The sequence below is a fragment of the Motacilla alba genome, chromosome 9, assembly GCF_015832195.1.
Source record: "Motacilla alba alba isolate MOTALB_02 chromosome 9, Motacilla_alba_V1.0_pri, whole genome shotgun sequence".
NCBI lineage: Eukaryota > Metazoa > Chordata > Aves > Passeriformes > Motacillidae > Motacilla > Motacilla alba.
Window position 1 is genome coordinate 9639475 of NC_052024.1, and position 23208 is coordinate 9662682.

The 23208-nt window shown below is 46.5% G+C and overlaps 1 protein-coding gene across 1 annotated transcript in view; it reads right to left on the reverse strand.

The window, feature by feature from the left end:
- The window catches only part of IRS1 (insulin receptor substrate 1), a 49098-nt gene extending 28990 nt beyond the window's left edge, over positions 1–20108 (reverse strand). Inside the window, exon 1 of the mRNA XM_038145464.1 lies at positions 15447–20108. Coding sequence (XP_038001392.1) covers positions 15470–19006 — 3537 coding nt within the window. The 5' untranslated portion in view covers positions 19007–20108 and the 3' untranslated portion in view covers positions 15447–15469. The remainder of the gene's footprint in view (positions 1–15446) is intronic.
- Between the last annotated feature and the right edge of the window lie 3100 nt (positions 20109–23208).

Sequence of the window (23208 nt, forward strand, 5' to 3'; positions counted from 1 at the left end):
TTTGTTCTCTCACTTCCTCACTCAGAAAATACTCACTGCTTGGATTAGCCACTAAATTAACTTCAGCTGTAGAGAAAATGACTCATTAAACAGAACAATCAAAAATTTCACTGGAGAGGAGGGGAGGAGGTAAGAAGAACTTTAACCTTCCTCCTCTCCTGCCAAATAAATGACACAGTAGTTTAAAAAAATAAGCAGAATGCAGTAACACTTATTATTAAATAAGGCTTAAAACAGAAAGCGTTAGAAAACTGAAGCAAAGGGAAAACCAAAGCCAGGCTACAGACAACTGTAATAGCTCTTGGAGTACTTTAGTGTTCTAACTGTACCCAAATACATCTGGAAACACTGCACAGAGCAGCAGAAAGGCAGAGTTGTCTTTAAGAGGTTACTTCTTAATGTAGATCATAATGTCAGAAGTTCATCAAATAGTTAAAAGAAAGTTTTGTTTGTACAATCACACATCTGCCAGACAACAGACATCCAGTTTTGTAATACACCACTGGGGACAAACATGCAAGAGATTTTTAAATAAAAGAACAAAAGTTTTCCTCCACAGACTCATCTGAACTGCTGTGAGACCAGTAGGAAATGTTTTAGGAAAACTGATGTTTCCTTCTATCACAGCCAGTTACTTACTGAATACTGGAGTCAGTTTCTTATTGAATCCTCCTATAATCACCAAATTTGATGGAGAATTGGGGGCAGAAAGGTGGGAACCCTGCCTGTTTCTCATACGACATCTTGAGTAACTACACCAGAAGGTCTGTAAGACAGCTGTCTGAAGCCATTACATGCAGTTTTTCATTTTCACCTGAAAATATTTCCCACATATATATGACCTTAACTAAACTAGAAATGCTAATTTGTCAGAGTGGATTTGGGTCTTGGCAGAAAATATTTGGTTGAGAAGATGACTAACACAGACAGCTAAACTAGCATGAATACTAAAGCAGCAAGCACAAGTTTGGCAGTAAAAGATGTCTTCTCTCAGACACAGACCACCTAAACCAAAACAAGCCAGAATTGACAAGTGGGGTTATTTCTAACAGCATAAATACACTTAAACTGCATTCCTACCTCAAAGTAGCACCTCCAGGGTGAGTGAAGAAGCAAACCCACTTCGATAAATCCTCTCAGATTCTTACCCAGCACACCTGCAAAGACTCCCTGGGCTGAGGGACTGGTGCTGCAGCTGGTCAGGATCACAACTCACTAATGGCACAGCAACCCTGCAGACAATCTCAGACAGCTTCTGCAGAGGCAGAAGCAGCAGCAGCGTATGCCAAGACAAGAGTGGTTTCAAGGGCAGTGTAAGGCATTAATCACATCAGGTATTCTACTTGAAGATTTGCTGCCTGAAAGAATATAGCAGATGGGGTTTCACAGTTGATTTTAACCAAACTAGGAGCTAGCTGCTGTCTAGAGAAATGGCTCCAGATTTCCTCCTAAATACATTCCCAAGTGCTCCCCAGGTGATGCCAAAAAACTCTCCAGAGGAATACATGCTTAAGGAGACAGAAACATCAGCATGGCCTTCCATTTCTTTAGGCTGATGGTAAACCTGTGTCCTGCGTTCTGCTTCTGGAGTGCAGTGACTGCCTGCATTTACTGCAGCTCTCCCTGGCCTTAATTCCGTCAGATGCACCTGCATGAACTGCGCCTAAGGAATCAGAGCAGAGAAAGTCACAACAACGGCAAAAGCTGCAAGAATCAGCCACAGATATGCAGATAAAGCCAGGGAAACAGATTCCAGACAGTGATTTACATCACTCTTGACTTCACGAAACCAAAGCAAAACCTTTCAAAAAGTTACACTGAAGAACAGTAAGATGCTACTACAGGAGTTCATCAGTTAAAAGCACAAACAGATTGGAAAGTCCTACAAATAACAGGAGTCCTGCAAAGACTGCCATTACATCTTCTGTAGTCCTCTTTTTTTCTATGTATAAAGCAATCCTGCTAATAATCTTTTGCTTTTACCTGTTCTTTCAACCCAAATGCAAATGCTGAAATGTGACCCAAATCTATGATTAACATCACAGGAGTTATTTGATACAGGAATAAAAGCTGACGAGCTACTCTAAGAAACACAGAAGTAAACAAGCTTGAATCAAGACAGATCAAACATCTCACCAATCTTCAGGAGAAGTAGTTTTGGAAAAGATGAAATAACCAAGGTAGAAGATAAACTAGACATTGAATTACAAATCATTTTGTAGCCCTTTAGAGCTAACTCATTACTATAGCTAATTAAAATTAATAGGGACTCACTATTAATCCAAACAGAACAGTGTAGTAACACCTTCCAGAAAAAGAAAGAAAAACTGTTAAAGGGACACATTCTAAATTGAGGCATGCTGCCCTAGTCCCACCAACCTCAAGTAGGTACACCAATTTACATCAGTTGGAGATTCCTCTCCTTCCACACCTAGGTGAAAAATAATTCATAGCCCATTCATGCAGAATGGGCTTCCTCCAAAATATGCCTACACAAAACTTAAAAACACATTATATGTTAGAGGAATTTTTTTCCTCTAACAATTCTTGGCACATCAACGATTTCCACTGCTGCAATCCCACAATGTTATCAGCACAAGGCTTCATTCATACCTATGTTTAAAATTTTATAACAGACTATCAAGCTAAGAGATTATGAATCATTCAAGCCATTAAAGTCCAATTACATCAACTGAAATCTGAGCTTCCCGGCATTATTCCAATTTCTCTTTCTGCTCACTCAGCCCCTGTGCCCCTTCCTACACAACTTTCCCTTCTCTAACCTTGTGAAATTTCTCTTACAGAAGACCCAGGAGCTGGCCAATTTACACAGCATGCCTGTCACTCTTACCCTTCATTACATTTAACCACCACTTTTCTGTACTTGTGGTTTTGCCCTTGCCTTTCCCCCACCCAGCATCCTATCATTTCATGGATTGTCTGCTCGTGCTCCTCTGCATCAGGCAACATCCTGTATCCAGGTCCTTTCTGTGTCTACCCTTCATTTCTGCATTATTGTATCAGTTCAAATACATTTAATTATCACACACATACTGACACTTAGCTTCACGGTGGATTAATTCAAATTAAAGTGATTAAAATAATCAAATTTAGATTAGCAAATGAGGAAACTTATTTTTTATGTCCTTAATGGTCATTCTCAAACACCAATAACCACTAAATCATGATGATCTGCAATATAACCTTTTAATTTAGCATTTAATATAGTCCCTAGTTAGACAATACTATTAGTGTGTATTTATGCAGATTCTTGACATGAAATAATGACCAACACAGGTCACTATTTAGTAGGTGGTTAAATTTTATATGATGACTTTTCAACCTCTGTTTGAATGAAAAACAAGATGAAAACTAAAAGAATCCCTCAACACCTAATGAAGTTACTTAACAAAATAAATGTTGCATTTAAAGACATTTTATTTCTTATTTTTAAGCCTCATCTCTTTAGTAGGTGACATTGAGGGAACCTGGCTACTGTGGAATTCAGATTTTCTGATTTTGTAGAGCTCTTTGAGTTCTTTTACTAAAACCTTAAGAAAATAAAGCTGGTTTTCCATCTTTTCTGTTGATCTCATTCAGTTTTGAATAAACATTAGGCTATTCACACTAAAATGAAAATAAATTTCTCTGCTATCTACTGAAGCAGCTGCTGTTCTCAGAAATGAGGTTTTAGCAGTTCAAACCCCACTCATATTCACTAGAGTAATGGGTGTATTTCATCTAAACATTTGGTACATCAAGTGAAAGTTCTGTCTTAATTTAGGTAGTATTAATATATTACAGCATATTTAGTCCTGAATACAGATTTATTTTTGAGAAAGCAAGACAAAAATTACTTCAACCTGAACCACCCCACTTTCTCAACCACAGATTGCCTTCTCCAGGGATGTGCTACTACCACCTCAGGGTCAAAACAGAATTTAAAAGAAATGTAAATATTTGCTTTCTTCCTGGGAAAGCACTACATAGGGAAGAGGTGAAAAAGAGGGGATGTGCATATGGGGAATTGCATCAGTATAATTAGAGAGTTTTAGCAAGCTGGTAAACGTCTGTGTAGGCAACCCCTTCACTCTAAAGGGTATTTCCTAATTAAAAATATGCACCCCATTTTCCAGAGCCTTCCTACTGAAGAAACATCTCAGCACTGCCGCCCAATTAGATCAAATTGGGTGGCTGGCTCTTTTTGTTGTGTGCATGATAATACAAAGACTCTCCAAGTTCCTGCTCAACAAAGGCTTGTGTGAAACAGGCTTTGAAGACACAATAACATTCCTCTTGCGAGTTTCAAGCCCGGAGGCTAAAAGCACCAAGTAACTATTCATTCTTCCATCTTGAGACGCATTCCTAACCTAGTTCAAAGGCCTGAAAAAACATGCCCTAGCTACATGCCTGCACACCTTCAGCAGGGCTTTCCCCTTCCAGCACAGCTTGCTAGAGAAAGAAGTTTCATACAGAAAAGAATGAAATACATTTGAGACTTTTGTTTCACTTCTAAGAACTCTTAAATTGTTTAAAGGATTCAAGACTGGCTTGCATGTGAATTGATCAGCTGTGTTAAGCCATTGAAGAGTGAAGAGCACCATTTACATGTTTAAAGTACGATATTCATGCACAGTGCACCGTTCTTTAACTCCTGCTCCCAAGAAGCAGCTGTGGGAGGAGGGAGTGTGCACAGCAGCTGGAAAAGGACAAGGGATGATCTGGAGCTGTTTGGCTTCCATCACTGCTCTTCTATTTAGTTTCATCTCCCTCTGTTTTGATCTCAAACTTGTAAGATAGATGTAAATCAGACATGGCTATCCACCCATATTAGGATATTCAAGGCATTCAAGAACATTATGCATCATGTTCACAAGATGATGATAAAGGCAACAAAATACAAGATTATTTCCAAAATACTGACACTAGAACAAATATTAACTTTCAACAAGAAAAAATGTTTATAGTTTTCAACATACAGCTTCCTAAACAAACTGAATTCCTCTTCATACATTTTATTTTGCTGTTTCTCAGAAACCTGAATGCCATTATGTGTAAAATGAGGAAATACAAACAATTACTAAAGAATAAGCTAGCCTAACTGCAGTTACCATTTCATGGAATGGAACCAGCCCACAGAAACAGTGGAGCAGGCAGATGGGAGTGAAGGCAGCCCAGGTGAGACCCCCTCCTTTGCAGGAAGGCAAGCTGGTTGCATCTGCCCAAAGCTACTGCAGGAGCCTGCCCCAGATGTGCCAGCCAGTCTGCTTTTTGGGATTCCTGAACCACACACAGGAGATAAAAACTTTCCTTTGTTTGCAATAGTTTTCAGTACACCTAAACTAAGATTTCCATACCTGTATTTCATTTTTTATCTGCAATCAAGCAATTAATTATTTAATACTCCTCAGTTTCCCTTTCTTTCAAAGAGAAACAAATTTTTAAAAATTTTGTAGTTTGACACTATTAAGAAAAAAAGAATCAACTGTGATCTGAAACACAGAGAAGTGGACCAAATGCTAAAAAGACTGTAACATAGCAATGCATGAAGGGATGGTACAGAATGCCCATGCTTTGCAAGAAAAGAAGTCAAAAAGAGAAACAGGGTCAATGTAACAGGTTAAAGAGAGACAGACTAAAGAAATTTTTTCAATTTTAACAATGCTGTACCATCACTGCAAAAAGCCAAGTATTGCTCATTTTTCCCTTCATGCAGCCATAGTACAGATCTTCATTCCCATCAAAACAAGGAATGCATTACCTTGCTGACATCTAAGAGTCATTTTGAATCCTGTAGCAAGCTGAGCTATCCTACCTCTTTCAAGGACTGCACTTTCAAACTGAGCTACCTGCTGTTGGTCATTTCCAGGAAATACAAGTGTACTCTGAAAGGAAAATCTTTGTGGATCAATTCCAAAATAGGAAAAAAAGTAAGATAACATTGTCTTAGCCTCAACTAAGTAAACAGCTTATTAGTTTATGTCTTCATTATTATATAACATTCTGCTCCATAAATGCCCCATTTGCTATTTTGAAGTAACAAGTAATTCAGAAATTGTGATCAGGAATTGCAGGAGAGGAATCACTAATTACGACAGCACAAATTCTTCTGAGAAAATGAAAATTAATCCCATTTTTCAGAGACCACTCAGCCAATGTTACCATCACTTACCTACAGCACGTGCATGAGTCAGAAATGGAACAGCCACCATCATTTCAGCAAAGTACCCAACCTTTATTTCTCTGGGTATCACCAGAGAGAGCAAGTACCATGAGAAAGCACATTGTACCATGCAGGGAAGGCTGCAGACCTTACCAGTCCCGATGACAGCAGGTACAGCAAAGGCCATTCTATTACATCTGTGCCCTCTCCACGAAAGAGAAGAGCTTCTCTATTTCTCCTATGTTAATATCTATGTGAATGCTCTAGCATCACAGCTGACAGTGACTCCCAAACACCGTGTCAATCACTTGCACAGGAACCCTCAAACCAGACTGGGAATTACTGGAACACCACTATCTCCTTGCTCTAGCAGTTTCCAAGGTATTTCAGCAAAGTGCCTAAGCATCACTTACTGCGACACCAGCACTCCCCTGCAGCACATACAGGAGGCTTCCAAACTCCCAGTCTGTCTCTAAAGCCAAAACATCTCCCCTGTCACTCATTTCCTGCTCTCTAGGGGTTAAAATTCTCTTTTCTAACACAGCAATCTTCTCTTCAAAATGAAGACCAGCTGGCTGAAGATTAATTACCATCCAGTGTTTTAATCTAAAAGATTCCCTCACTGGCACACATCAGCTGTCACTTGAGGTGTCTTTGCATTTCTCACACAGCACAGGGCACAGGAAGCTCAGGTCAGACCTGAAACAAGTCACAGCTCCAGCCATGGTGTTTCAAGCTCCCCACCGCCCTTCCATTCCTTTGCAGTCATGTACAAACTGATAAACAGAAGACCTCAGCTGAGATGTGCCGTAAGAGGAGAAACAAACCCAATCTTCTACCTCCCATGTACAGTTCTTGAGGTTCTTTTACTCTCTCAGTGAAGACACACAACTCTCAGCACAGCATTTACATGAATGTTACTGGTGATGCACAGACATGCAGGATCTGGTGAGGAGGATGATGGGAGGGTTTGTTTTGGTTTGGTTTTAATCCCACAGTTCAGCGAAGTAAGAGCAGAAGCAACCCATACAATCAGACTGGCTTAGTCTCTTCCACTCCAGCTTCAAGGTCTTTATTCCTTCAGGGAACTGTGCCACTGAAGGAAGGCTCCTGTGCACAAACTAGTTAAGTATTTTATTGACTGGCAAATCCAGCTTATGGAGTTCCTACCCTATAGTTATATCTTAACAAATATTTGTGCACCACACTGAAAGCCAGACTGCTGAAACTAGACAGGAACCAAGGCTGCTAGTTAATTCCCATTTTTCCTATTCACACAGATTCTGTATTTCAAAGAAAGCATGTGCAATCCTTAGGTGTCCTAGTGGTTAAAAGTGTCCATATCCTACACAGGCTGGAGGGGATGGGCTGAGGCAGAAGAAGAAGAAACACACTCAATTCAAGCTGTAAATGTTCCCAGACTCTACATTTCTCCCTTATATAACACATATCGTCAGAGAGTTCAAATGTGCAAGTACACTTCAACAGCTCTACTAGCTGTAAGGTGCACAACGTCCTCCTGAAGCATATCTTATTTGAAATTTAACAGGTCATTTCTTCCACATTCCCAGCTTCCAAAACAGTAGAATTTTACAACAGTTGACCAAATATACACAGGTAAATCTTCTGTGATACACCACGGAACAGTACATTTCACCTTCCAGCTTAGGTGGCTGAAACCAGGTCTTCCAACTAGACTCCCAAATTATTACAAGCACTTGAACACACACAAACTTCCACTGTCTCATCTACCTGATCAAAAATTACTCTGAAGAAAATACACTTCACAATTACCCAAGGTTAAATCTCTAATAATAGTCTTCAGAGAACATGACCCAGATATGTCAAGCACGATCAGAGAGACATATATCAAGACAGCCTTTAGTTAGTTAAGAGTGCCAGGCTTATTTAAATCTCCTTTATCTGTTCACACCTTGGCTTTTGTTAAATTTCACATCATTTCTGTAAGCAGAGAGTAAAGCTGTTAAACTTGTGAATCTTTTTTTTTAAGTTACCAATGTCTCTCCTTCACTATCTCTATTTCATGTAGTCAAAATAATAATCACCACTTATCAAAGCCCCAGAATTATGTAAAAAAGAATAATGCTACTCACTTTTATGAACAGGCACTGTAACACATCAGATCATGTACAGATGACCAAAAGCCAGCTTTTACCATTCTGACAAGTTGGGAATTCAGACACATTTGTCAGTATTAATATATTTGTGTTGCAGCTCTTACCACAAAATGAAAACCATATCTGCTGTAACAAGCCACAATAGTTGTCATCTGAAGTTTTTACAATATATTATTTAGATTTTTAAAAGAGAATCTAATCTTACTTACTAATCTGTAAGACAAATTATTAGTTTAATCTAATTTATAACTGTCCATGTAGTAGAGTGTAAAGAAAAATGCGCTGCAGTTAAAAAAATCTGTGTGAATATAACCTCCTTCTACTGTATGTATTTTATAAAATCAAGGAGTTTTGATATTAAAATTCACTCATTCTTATTTATCTTGTACTTAATTCAGATTTGTATCTGTGGTTTACTGCTGTGGTTGTGACAGGGATATTACAAGACAAAGAATTCAGGAAAGGAGAGCTGGAGGTAAATTGTGCTTGCCTTACTAAGCAAATCATCCTGTTAAGGTCAGCAGAAGATCCAAATACTAAAAAAAAATAAAATCCAGTAACAAATAAAGACTACATGTGCTTCCTAAGCAGAGTGTTCATCCCTGTAATAAAGATTTAAAAAAATACAGAAGAAAAAACACCTTCAGAAAACTGCAGTACCATGCAAAATGAGCACCTCTAAAACAAACTCTTTGTGTATATCCAGGCTCTCCACATTTCTCTATACTCATCCTTAAACTTTCAAGTATCACCATCCCAGCTCCCCTCAGATCACAAACACCTTGCAATTCTCTCTCTGCCATAGTTTGTGTGTCCCCCAAGTAATTTCTCTCTCATTTCCACCTCCTTCCCATACCAGTTTCTGCAAGTGCTCTCCAGCCTTCCCCTCAAGCTCCCCATTATCTCAAGCCAGCAACCCCCAGTCTCTCCTGGTCACAGCACAGGTCCCATGAACAGCTTTTCCCTCCTTTTTCCTCTCATCTCTTAAGAGTATTTCATAACTCTGTCAATCAAACACAGTAATTAGTTTTCACTGAAACTTGGCACAGAAGGTAAACCTAAAGTCAAATTAGTTTTTGAAAATAATATCTATTTCTCTTCCATATCACTGGACACCAGAATTATTTTTAAAGCTTATGTGACTTTACTCTTGTAATAATCAGTACTGAACAGATTAATTTTCAGAGCTTGAAGAAACTGGGGAAAAAACCCCACTTTCTTTACAAACAAGCTACAATACACTTACTTGTTCAAAAGAATATTCAAGAAAATTTACTTTCAGTAGTTGCACACATGTATTTAGGAAGTCATGAAAATTGTACAGTCCTAATGAATATAAAATTTTAGCTATCATAAAGTAGTCCTGAAACAATGCACCATACTGAAGATATTGGTCAAATTACATTCCCACTCCACAGCTGCTTGCTGCATTTTATTAACAAGATATAATTCTCTATTCACAAGTGTTATCTAAGGAAATTTATGATCTCCCTACAGTTGCTATTAAAAATCAGCATCATCCTCACCCTGCAATGTCCTATTGTAAAATTTAAACCACATTCAAAAACCAGCTTAAACATTAACTAAATGTGAAAACCATGTGCTAAAGATGTCTAGGTAGTACCTCATAATCATATGAATTTGTTTATAAATCATTCTGTTTCAGTTTTTAAGCCAGGAAAACAAAAGAAAAACACCTAAACCCATTAATTACAAGCTTGTGGTCTTGTTAAACAGGAGAACTGCAAATATGCAAGTATGTGGAGACACAGGCTTAACTTTGGCAAATAATTAGGTGTGGGGAAAAACTGGTGTGTGCATACAGTAAGAAATGCACTGTTTTGTCTACAGTAATACCCACAAAGCATGAAAAACTTTCACAACATGCTGGTATTTACCTTGGTGCTGACCCAAAAAGACAGAAACTTCTGTTCTTCAGTTCAGGAAACAACGCACCCCTAGAAACTTAATATAACTGTACAAGTCTTGTTTTGGCACCCTTGTGGGTATCTTCCAACTCAGGATATCCTATGAATTTATGAATTGCTGTTCCACCTTAAGTTTTTAACATGAGAATAAGAACACAACTATTGAAAACTATGAAGGAAATAGATTTAAAAAGCAAGCAGTGTCCCAAAAAAACCCAAAAAAACAAACCCAGGTATATAGTACAAGAATGACATGAGTAATTTTCTGTTTATCATCATGTGCATTTTCATGAGATCCACACAAAAGTTTAGTTCTACCCTTAAAAAGTGTTTTGCTTTAATTGGATACAGGCAAAAGGTCTAACAACCCTAAAGATGCCCTTGTGCTGAATTCCCATTGTACTGTTTTCCATTTTCTTACATCACCAAAAAACCCCAAACCACCCATGCAGTGGGTGAAACAGTCAGCATCAAAGCTAGAGTGAGCCAAGTTACCACTTGCTTACACTACACATATTCTATTCCGTGTTATTAGCACTTACATTCAGAAGTTCTCAGAGTCATCAACAAAATGGAAATGAAGCTTTGAAGCTTTGGAGATCAAAGCAAGATATCTGAATTCATTCTACTGTCCTGCTACTGCATTTCCTGTTTCTCCAGAGCCAACATCTAATGGTTTCCCTTTTGGAATATTTTTTGTCTATATACTCAGAACACAAGTTATAGCAGTTCATCTTCAAAACCCCTGCTCATTTGAGGAGCCTTCTCACAGCAACCCCAAAAGCAGGATCCACAGCAAATCCACAACATCTGTTCACCCGTTGTCTTGGGTTTGTGTGCAGGGCTTTGATAGTGGGGGGCTACAGGGGTGGTTCCTCCAAGAAGCTGCTGGAAGCTGCTCCCATACGTGACAGAGTCATTGCCAGTTAGCTCCAAGATGCACCTGCAGCTGGCCAAGGCCAAGCAGTGCCACTGACAGTGGCAGTACCTCTGGGATTATGTATTTAGGAATAGGAAAAAACCTCCACAACTGCGGCCAGAGAGAGGAGTGAGGATATCTGAAACCACTGTGGATACAATAAAATTACTCTGCAGAGAAAGTAGCAGCAGAAACAACTCGCAGTGAACTGGCCAAAATCCCCATTCTCATACCCCTGTGCTGCTGTGGGGAAGAGGTAGAGAAATGGGGAGTAAAGCTAAACCCAGGAAGAAGGGAGGGTGGGGGACAAGTGTTTTAAGATTTAGTTTTTATTTCCTATTATTCTACTCTGATTTGATTGGTAATAAATGAAACTAATTGGCCCAAGGTGAGTCTGTTTTACCCACAACAGTGATGAGTGATCTCTCCCTGACTTTATCTCAACTCATGAGCCTTTTGTTGTATCTTTTTGTCCCCTGTCTGGCTGAGGAGGAGAGTGATAGAGTGGCTCTGGTGGACACTTGGTGTCTAGCCAGGACCAGCCCACCACATCTGTGCATGCAAAACCCTAAGCAGGAGGAAAACGCCTTAGGGCTACACTGCTCTCTCCCCTCAATTTTTCCATGTCATGGGCTGGTGTTTCCCAGCACAACTTGGCAATTGCAGCAACGAAGCCTTCCAGCTACGGCATAAAAGGCCACTCCTCAGAGGATCCAAGAGTCACCAGCTAGGCTGGACACACACAACAGTACCCAGTTCTCTAAAGCAGAGGTAAAGGTTTGGGCAGGAGAGCATACAGAACTGCACTGAAACTACAGCACTTCTAACAGGAAAAAAGAAGAGAGCCAGGGCAGGGCCAGCAGTTGGGAAACAGCCAAGAATATATGACAGGGAAGGCAATGGGATTGGAGAGTGCAGGGGAATTCTGTGGGTAAGAGAGAAATGTTTTTCAATTAAATTTGGGAAATAACATGATTATTTCAGCCAGGATCCTTAATGTTAGGAGAAATAATTACACTTGAAAGAGACTAAAAATACTTCAGAATCTAATGCCTGTACAACTTGCGGGCAGCTGGCAGAGAAGGACAGGGGAGCAGGTAAAAGGACAGGAGTCAGGTAGTTTGCATCAAAGCAGCAACAGTCATTTTACTGTTAGGAGATGAATAGCCAACATTTGGGGTCATCATCTTGTAGATGGCAACAACAGAAAATTCCAGAATGGATAAAACAAGCATTATCCAGATAGTTTTGGCCTTTGGGATGGGGTGGAAGATTGTTCTATGGAGGAAAAAAAAAAATCAAAACCATGTACAGCCCCTTTGCCACCTCTGAGATTAGAAGTGTAAATAATAACCCATGAAAGAGAGGGAGAGTAAAGAAGAGTAAGAACAACTAAGTAAGAGTACTTAGTGCAGCCTTCCCCAGCCCTTGCTCTGAAACCTGCAGCTTCACCTTTCCCTTCCCAGCTCCAGCTGTTTTCCCCTCTCTGCTGTACCTGCAAACACACCAAGGAGCTTTTCCTTCATCTTTCACTTGCTCAGACACCAATAGGAGAAACCACAACGGCAACCTCCCTGCTCTCAGCTGCAGCCTGAACAGCCTCAGCTGCCACAAGGCTCACAGGAGAAGCTGGCCAAGGAGGCACAGCCTGATCTGCTGCTTGCTGCAAAAGGCAGGCAGAGCTCTGGGGAACTGTGGAGTTTTCAGGTGAATGGTGCAGCTGAAGGTGCTCAACAACTTTTTCAGGCATGTGCAAGCAGTCCCATAAATCATTCAGCTCCAGGCAGGTTTTCTTAGGAATGGCATAAGGTACAACCTACATGGAACAAGTCTCCTGCCAAACTTAAGTTTTACCTCCAAAACAAAAAAGGTATAAGCACATGTCAAAAAATAACTAAAAACATGAAAATGGTTTAGTATGAACGAAACATTGTTGGGTTTCTTTCCTTAGCATACTCAAGAGATGAGCTAGTCAAGCTGAATTTTGCAAGAGAAGTTTCAGTTGATAGCAAGAAATCTAGCCTGGGAAGCAAGAGTCCCAACAGTTAATGTCTGAGAAATCTACAAGCAACCAACAAAGCTTTACAGTGGGAAGGGAGAAGGAACAGCCATGGCTCACATTCCCCATATAATTACAACCTGATTCTTCCCTTGCATCCCAGAAGAAGCTGCGCCTCCTCAACCCAATCCAAATTTTGGGAAATAAGAACCAAGTTCAAATAACAATTACTCTATTATAGACCATTTTACACAATGCTGCCCTTAAAAGCATCTGCATAGTATTTTTCAGTGAGTTCTTATATCAGGTCTTCCATATCCTACTCTTTCACTGAACAGCATAATCACAGCAGGTTATCTACCTAACACCACTATGAAGAGCATTGCCACAGCTTTTATGTTAAAGATAACACATAGTTCAATTAAACAAGTTGTCCACAGCAAAAGGAAAGCAGTGCATTTGGAAAAAAAACTGTGTAAGCAGTTGTAACATTGTTCCCTGCCAGACCTGCCTTCTCATACCCTTCATATTTCTTCATTTACCCACACGCTGACCAAGGATCTTCTCTCACACTTACTCTCCAGTCTGAACACTGCACAGGTGGAAGGGAACAGTGATGCTCTCAGCAAAGTGACTTACTGCAGGACATGTTGCATCCTCTGGCAAAAGTCCCCTCCTGAAGAATTCACAACACCAATGCTGTCCTAAGCAGATATGCATTCCCAGGGTAACAAGAGCCATCTGCAAAACCGGGGCTCTTGCAAGCACATGCCAGAACTGAGAAAAGGTGTGGCTGTGTAAATTTGTATACATTTAGTCACAAACAATGTATGGTGACACTCAGCACAGTCCTGTCAGCCACAAAAGTTACCACTTCCTACCAGTTACCACTTGAATCAGACTGGCAATATTTGAACTGATCCTAAGTCCTACCTCGAACTTTCAAATTAGCCTAGTATTCATAGTTCATGTTCAAGACAAAGACTTAATATCGCTTTGCTCTAATGGGCAACAGCAGCAATGCCAAGCAGCAAATGTGAAGAGACTGTTTTGCTTTTGTTCAGGTTATAAGGATGCAAAACACCTAAAAATGAAAAACATATGATCCCAGGCATCACACCAACATCAGCCCTCAATGCTCCCTTCCGCGCAGCCAACAGGCGACACAAATACTGAGATGATGTAAACAGTGGTGTGAGATTCACCCCCTAATGTACCCCATATATTCATAGTAACTGCTTTAACTACTGCGATTGCTGCTGCTCAGGTATGTAGGAAACTGTTAAAACTGAGTGACAAATTTACTAGATAACTATATGCCAGCACTTTCCTGCACCAAAACAAAGCACTCTTCACCTTTCATGAAAGGACACAGGTGTGCTGTACTTTATGAGCTCTTAACAAGATACATTGTTCTGTGCCGTATGAAGTTCCCACTCAACAGAAACATCACACTACTTCCAACAAGGCTCCTACTCATCTTACATGTCTGTAATCAACGTGCAAACAGCCTGGCAGAAGTTTTTTCCCGAATTAAAAATTAAAAGCTTCAGGAAGAAACAGAACACATTAGTCAATGCCAAAACCACAGTTCATAGGGCTCATTTCTTGTGCTGTTTGTAACACTGTGGCTGGTAAGGGACAACTACACAGACATCAACCCAAACACAAGTGATAGATACAATGCTCTAAAGGCTTTGAAGTCTGTTTTCAAACTCACAGCTCTTTCCAACAAAACTGAATTAACACTGGTCACAACCCCGTGAAGTAGATGCCCTTAGCCATGCACGTGTTAGCAGGGTTCACAGCTCTCCTCTGGGCCACAATCACTGACCAAACCAGGATTACCCTTGGAGTTTCCTGTTTACAGCAAATCACAGAAGCGACTCGCTTTCACATCCCTCTCCCACACACTTTTGAAGCACTGCTAATTCCGAAAAGTAAAAAAAAAACGTGGGAACACGATAAGCAGAGTATTGTATCCCCGGCTGAACAGGAGAGTCCAAAGCTGCTTTGGAAGCACTCCCCACCCGCGCAGGTGCGGGCCAGCGGCGGGACACCCGCAGGGATGCTGCACTCCCGGACGCTTCTGCCACTAAAACACGCTGCAGTGAGGCCAAAGACTCAACGAAACCGACCCAAGCCGTGGCTGCCCCGGGGGACGATGCCGCCCGCCTCCAGCCCGCGGGAAGGCACCGCCACGAGCAGCCTGGACCCCAGCCCCAGCTCCAGCCCCCTCCCCGCGATCGTTCCACTCCCCGAGTGGAGCCGCGCTCCGTCCCGCCCCGTCCCGGCTCACCTTCCCCGGCGGGCGCCCGGCTCCTACATCTCCTCCCGCTTCTGGAAGCTGATGCTGGCGTACGCGCTCAGATCCTCGCCACAGTGGCCACTCCCGCGCTGCTGGCCCGGGGGCTTCGGCGGCAGCGGCTGCTTCGCCTCGGCGGGGGCGTGTGGGTGGTGGTGGCGGCGGTGGCCGCAGTCCCTCACCAAGTCCAGGTCGATGTAGTTGAGCCCGTTCTCCAGGGCGGGCGCGACCCCCGGGTCCCGGCGGGCGGCCGCCTCCCCCGCGCCGGGTCGCAGCCACACGTTCTCGAAGGAGGCCGAGCTGTGCCGCTTCACCTCCTCGGCGCCCCCCGCGCCGCCGCAGGGGAAGGGTGCCCCGAGCCCGCCCGCCGCTCCGCGGGCCGCGCTCGGCGTGGAGGAGAAGGTTTCGGAGCTGTGCCGCCGCCGGCCGCCCTGCGGGTCGGCGCGGATCACCTTGGCGCTCTGGTTGCGGCCGGGGCTGAGGCTGACGCGGGTGAAGGCGCTGCCCGCGCCCAGGCCCCCCAGCAGGGAGGAGGAGCGCGGCGGCGCCGCCGACAGCTCGGCCGGCGGCCGCGGCAGCTCCGGGGACGCAGCGGTGGCGGCCACCGGCGGGGGCTTTTCGGGGCCGGCGCGGCCCCCCCGCACCTCGGCGTAGCTGATCAGGCGGGCGGGCGAGCCGGGGGACGGGCTGTCCGCGTAGTCCGAGCAGGAGCCCCCGCCGGCCGCCGCGGCGCCCCCCCGCTGCATCGCCACGTAGTCCCGGCCGAGCCGGGCCGCCCGCGCGGTGGCGAAGCCGGGCGGGCAGGGGGCCCGCGGCGGGCCCGGCTCCATGTTCATGTACTCCTCGGCGGCCTCGCTGCCCGGCGGCGGCAGGGCCATGCTCAGGGCAGCCGAGGGGAAGGGCGGCTTCTCGCCGGCGATAAACTCGATGTTCACGTACTCGCCGGGGCTCTTGGGCTCCGGGGGCAGCAGGACCGGGGGCTGCTCCCGGGCCCGCGGCAGGGTGCTGGCCTTAGGGCCACCCAGCGACAGCCGCGTGGGGCGCGCCAGGCGGCCCTTGGTCTGCACGGCCGTGTCCACCTTGCGCGGGGGCTGCGCTTGAGGCGGGGGGCCGCCCTCGGGGCCGCCGCCGCCGCCCAAGCTGTCGCTGCTGGTGGAGGAGGACGAGTCCTCGGCCGCGTAAAGGAGGCGGCTGGAGCCGAGCGCCATGCGGGGCTGAGGGCTGCCCTCCTCGGCTGTCCCCGCCGGCCTGCTGCCGCCCCGCCGGTGCACGTGCTTGAAGGAGCGTGGCAGCGAGAAGTAGGAGTAGATGGGTTTGTGGTGCGCTACGGCGGCCGCCTCCTCGACCCCCGGCTGCCCCGCAGCCCCGAAGTAGCAGTCGGGCGGAGTGCTGGTGGTGGAGCCGCTGGCTGGGGACATGTTTATATAGTCGCTGCCCCCGCAGGGGAGCTTCCCTTCGTTGCTCTCCACTGAGAGTTTTGGGTGGTGGCCGGCACCATTTGTCCAGATCTTGCCGTAGCCCGCAGAGCTGCTGTCGGGGGAGTAGCTGCCACTGGGGGACATCATCATGTAGCCATTAGAGTCCACTGTGGCTGGAGGGTGGCGGCCACCCCTGCCGGGGTTGATGATCTGCTGTGGGGCCGACACACTCTTGGGACTCATGGGCATATAGTCACCACCCTTGGGGGGCCCCCCACCACCGGGCACAGGGGCTACACCAGGTGACATGGGCATGTAGCCATCATCCGTGTGCGGGGCAGAGTTGGTCCGATGATGGCCACTGTCCATGTGGTGCATCTCCAGGCACTCCTCTGGGTAGGAGTGAGTGGGCACAAAGGCTGAGTGGCGGTAGGAGGGCAGCCTGCTGCTGCCGCAGGGGTAAGAAGGCAGCATCTCCGTGTACTCCTCAATGGAGGCCACTGAAGACTGTGAGGGTGTTTTCTGGTGGGAAATGGTGGGCGAAGTACCTGCTGAGTGAGTCCGCTTTCTGAAAGCCTTCTCCAAGTCGGCAACCTCCTCACTACCACCTCGAGGACAGCAGGGTGTACTAGGATAGCGGGACTGCTGCTGAGGGTGGCAGGTGCGTGGGATGAAATGGCCATTGGGTGCTGCCAGGCTGCAGCAAGAAGAGGTGGCCTTCCCTCCCATGCAGATGTAGTTGAGGTCTTCATCACCCCGGGCAGGGGGGGTGTGTCCCAATGAATCGGGGGTTACACTGCGAAAAGAGCTGCGGAAGTCGCACGGGCTTGAACCGTACTCATCAGAAGAAATAAATCCACCATCACTGGGAGAGCCAGAAACTGAAGCACTAGACCTTCGCGGGAACAGGCAGTCTGAGGTGGAGCCGTGGCCACTAGTGCTGCTGGATGACAGGCTGACTGGACTGGTGGCCGAAGGAGAGCAGCGCGAGGAAGGCATTGGGATGGACCGGCTGTGGTTGAGTGGAGGATGGAGCCTGGAGTTGCCACGGTGTCTGTGTGAATGAGTCCGGTTAGCACTGGGACTAACTGGGCTACCATCCACAGAGGCAGGTCTTGACATTGTGCCTTCCCCATCACTTGACGCTCGAACCCGGAAAGAGCTGGGTTTGCCACCTGTACCTCCACCACCGGCAGGAGAAGTGGCCGTAACGCTCTCAGTCCTGGACCGCCGACTGAGCCCCACTTGGCTCGGTGGAGGGTTGTTGACATGGTGCCTGCGAAGGGGCACAGAGATCGGGTTGGAACAGTTTGAGGAGGACTGGCTCTTGCTACGGGGCCGGAATTCCTCACTCATGGCTCGCATGGCCTCCAGGATAGTTTCATGCATGTTCTGTGCCACTACTGAGTCATCCACTTGCATCCAGAACTCACCAGGTCCAGTGACAGCTGAGCGTCCCACCTCAATGAAGAAGAAGTTCTCAGAGTGACCACAGCGGCGGATATTGAGCAGCTGCAGCACCACAGCAGCCGCATCTGAGTTCAGCTTTACAAAGCTGATGGTCTTGTTAGTCAGGCACAGGCGGTAGATGCCAATCAGGTTCTTTGTCTGGCCTAGGCCCTTAGGCTTCAGAATTACTTGCCAAACTTCCTTAAAAGCTGGACCGGGGGCTACCTCACCATAGCTGTCCTCCCCTGCTTCCCCCAGTCCTGTGCTGCTGCCTCCAAAAGTGACATCGCTGTGGTGGTGGTGGTGATGGTGATGGAGGTGATGGTGGCCCTTGGCCCTGTTGTGCAACTGCAGCAGCGCTTGGTACCAGCTCTCCTGCTCGGGTTCACTGTCAGCTGCAATGGCAAAGTGCTCGTCCTTGGTGTAGAGGGCCACCAGGTGCTTGTTCTTGGAGTCAGCCCGTTTGTTGATGTTGAAGCAGCTTTCTAGTGGGATGGAGCGCTTGGGGGCCCCTGACTTGTGTCTCCATTTCTTCTCATTCTCGTAATACTCCAGCCGGGCGGGTCCAGACTCACTGGCTGCCCTCAGCACGAAAAATCGTTTATGCATGCTCTTGGGTTTGCGCAAGTAACCCACCTTTCTGACATCTGAGAAGAAGCCCTCGTTATTATCCGTGGGGCTGGCCATGATGAGAGGTGGTGGAGTTGTTACTGCAGCTCGCAGTCTGCAAGACCCCAAAACAGCCAAGCCAGCCAGGAAAGGCAACCACCTAAAATAAAATTCATGCAACAACAATTAAAAAAAAAAGGAAATAAAAAAAGAAAAAAAGGCAAAATAGCTCAGGATCCTCTTTTGAAAACGGGACGGGGGAGGGACAGAAGCAGGGTGAGAGCAGCTGTTCAGTGGCAGAGGCAGCTTCCAGCACCAAATCAGAGTTTGTGTTGCTGTTTATGCCCAAATCGCGCTTAGACGCGTAAGCTCGTCCTTAAAAAGTCCAGTCCCGATCAGTCCAGACGAAAGTCTCGTCCCAAAATGAGCAGCCAGGAATGAAAAACGCATCTTCCCTTGCAGGGGTCGGGCTCCGGCGGGGCCGGTAGCGGGGCGCGGGTCCCTTTCCTCCGCTCCCTGCACCCCTTCCCCGGCTCAAGTTGGCCTCCGCGAGCAGCGATCTCTGTTGCAGATTAAATATCCTCTCGGGGGCGGAGATTGTTTTGCAAAGTCCGGGGTTTGCACCCAAAAATACACGCTGCTCTCTCTCTCCTCTCTCGCTCTGCTCCCAAAAAAGAGAAAATTAAAAAAAAAATGCCGCCCACAACACAACCCCCCTTCCCCAAATATCAGCGCCGAGGCTGCTGCTCCCGCTCGTGCGTGCGGAGGAGGCTGGCGACCCCATTCAGTCCCATCTCGTTAGGCAGAGAAAGTGCCATTTCCACACGCGGCGCAGCCCGGCAGCGGCGGGAGGGGAGGCAAGCCCGAGTGCCGAAAGAACATCCTCTCTTCCTCCTCCTCTTCATTCCAGGCGGCAGCGCCTCAGCGGCCGGCGGTGCGGCCCCCTTCTGTGCCCCAGCCCGCCGGGGGAGCGGGCACCGCCGCGGCGGCTCCTTCTCCGCCGGCTTCTCCTCGGAGTTTCCCGGCGCCCCGCACCAAAACAGGCGGCGGGGGCCGCGCTCGCCAGTCCAGCCCCCTCCGCCCGCCGCCGCGGCTCAGGCTCACTCCAAGGAGAACAACACGTGACGGCGCCAGTGCGTGGACCATCCCCGGAGCCGCCGCCGGGCTCCCGGCCAGCGCCGCCGCTCCGCCCTCCGCCCTGCCCTCATTCAGCGCGGCCGCGGGGCCGCCGCCGCCGCGCCCCCATTGGTGCCGCCGCCCGTCCGTCACGGCGGCGGCGGCGCCCGGCCGGGCTGGGGCGCGGCGCGTAGTAAAGAGGCGTAGACGCCATTCAGCGCCGTGTTTTTTATACCCGCCGCCGGCGGCCTCTGCAGTGTGGCGGCTGCTGGGCCCGGCCGGGCGGGGAGATGCTCCCGCCTACCCGCAGCCCTTGCCGCCGGCCTCGTGGGGAGGGGAAGGGAGAGGAGCGGGGGGCGCTGTGGCTGCGGCCGCGCCCGCCCCGCCCGGGGCTCGTTGCGCTCCTCGGGCTCAGACGCGGCCCCGGCGCTGCCAGCGCGGCCGGTCCCCAGCAGGGGCCTGGCGGGAGGGAGGATCGGCACGGCGCTGCTCCATGGCGGGCGAGGCCGGGCCCCAGCAGCGCTCCTGCCACCGGCTGTGCAGCGGGTCCCTCGTCTCCCCGCATCGCTCCGTGCTAAATTAAACCGAGCGTGCAGCGGGAGCGGCCGTGCCGGGGCTGGACACGCCGCGCCCGCAACTCTGCCCCGGGCCCCGGGAACAAGTGCGGGAGCGCTGCGGCCGCATCCGCTGCTCAATGCTGCCCTCTGCGGGACAGCGCCCGGGCTGCGCCTTCGGGGGGCGGGCTGGGGGTTTGGGGCGCCTTTGGTGTTCCCTGGTGCCACTTAGGATGGGTGAGCCTGGACAGCCTGGGAGCGAAGCGGGGCTCTAATCGCCCTGAGCTGGCACTGCCCTACCCGAGCAGGCTGACTGCCGCTGGTCAGAGGTGAAAGCGCCACAGCAGTGCTCTCATCTACACTTCAGGTTAAAATTAAATACAAAAGTATACTCTCGTTTGGATTTGTGTAGGTCCAAACACGGGATAAATAAGTTGGAGACTTTCCTAATGCATTCTGCACTACAAAATTTGCTGCTGCACCGGTCATGGCCGTACAGTTATTTGAGAGGAGCAGTTGCTTGGTCAAAAGGTGAAAAATTGCCCTGGAACAGCTGAAATACATGGAGAACCCAGAAAGGACAACAGGCAGCAGCACAAACCCCCCTTGCATATCATCCTGCAGAAAACACCATAAAGCACAGAATTGTTTAAGGGTGTTTGCCAAACACAAGATGACAATTTCTAATGCAAGAGCAGAGTCTAGCTGGTAAGGAGCGAGGAAAAAATAATCCATGCTGTAACAATAACCCATACCATCACTTCATTCTCCTCTCCACAGCATAGCTCATCATGACAAACCCAGATATTTGTATTGAAAATAAATCTATTATATATACCTGGAGATAAAGATTAGTACAAACCAAGTGTATTTCTATCCTCCAACAAGTAGGACAGGAAATTGCTCCCCCAGCCCACACCATGGAGCTGTGGGATAGAATTGAAGCCCCAAGGCATATTAAGATCAGCTATACTCTCCCTGAACTCTGACAGACTTGGTGTTCTCACCATTTCCCTCGGTAGCATGTTCCAGTGACTGACCACTCTCTCAGTGAAGAACCTTTTCCTAATGTCCCATCAACTTCCCTTAACAGTTTCATTCAGTTCATACCATGTCCTAGCCACAGCTTGTGGGCAGACAGTATATTTACATGTGCTCCGTTCATCCTGGGAACGTCTTCAATAATAGCTGGTTTCGCAGATAAAATAAAATCTGGCAGTTCTTATCTGGTTATCAAGGGGATTCAGTACATGTCCCAGAAGTTTTTTCAAACTTTATATATAGATTCATGTCCTTTGCCCAGCAGAAGTAACAGACAATAACATACTTCCAGCATATTCTGCAAACTATTTTTTAAAGTTAGTTTGCATCATGCCAGACCACATCTTGGAATTGTTTCCTTGCTCTTTGAGTTCCAAAACTCTGAAGTACTGTACTTCTCTGTGAGGTACATAAGTGTGCACACCAGCACACCAAAGAGAAGAATATACCCTTACTGTTTCTATTTAAACACTCCCCCTGCCTTGACTATGAGTGACTGAGAATTCAGACTTTGTAACTAATTGCAAAGGAGTTGAAACCAACATTTAATTCCCTGCCTAAACACCTATAGCTATCACACTACACCACTGTCACTCTATACAAGAAATTCAGCTTCAATAAACAAGAACAAAATTGAGGTTGCTTTTCTAGCACCCATGTCCAAATCCTAACTTTCATTTCTGCAGTACTCTTTGACCATCCCCCCATTCTGATCATACTCCTCAGAATATAGATATACATATACATATTTATACATATATATATATATCCAAATCCATTCTCTTGGAGACAACATGATTATTTGATATAGAGAAGGGAAAGGAGTATAATAGAACAGATAAGAATCAAAATTCCTAACTTTTATCTGCCCTAGTAAGTGGTTGAAAGATTAATTTAGCACAGGGTAATCTCATGAGGCATAAAGTGTTTGAGACAATTAGTTCTCACAGTGTCTCTCCTGAACCCAGCAGAGCAGAACAGTAAGGACTGGGAGATAATCAAAACTTGTGCTTTGGTAATGCTCTCCTGGTGAAATGGCATCCCAGGAAGGCAATTGCAAGGATCCAAAAGTAACTGAAGAGGTAGTGCTGCTCTAAATTACAGTGAAGACTGGTTTCTCTTGAAGCCACCTTTACCTGTTTACATATAAATGCTCAGCTAGCTGCAAAAGTGAATAAAAGTAGAAGTTAAGACTCATCATGCACCCTTAATGCAGTAAGGAATAAAACGACTGCTCGTTTATGTTTTCAGGTGATTGTCATAGGCTCATGATTTTTTTTTTTTTGCCTCTGCCATCAACTACTTTTATGGCTCTTTTCCCCCAGCCTTTCTCTCCTCAGACACATCTCCATGCACTTTGTTCACTTTCCTATGTATCTGACTGTTCTGTTAAAAGAGTGTTAGACTTGTTATTTCAGTCTTCTAGAATTTTAGGGTCCACAACAAAAAAATCTCTCTCACAAGGATGCAAACCAAAATAAAAAATTCCCCACAGGTGAAGTTACATCACTGTAAGTCTCTAAGAAAAGCAGAATGATCCTTGTTCACCATCTTTTCCATTCACTTTGC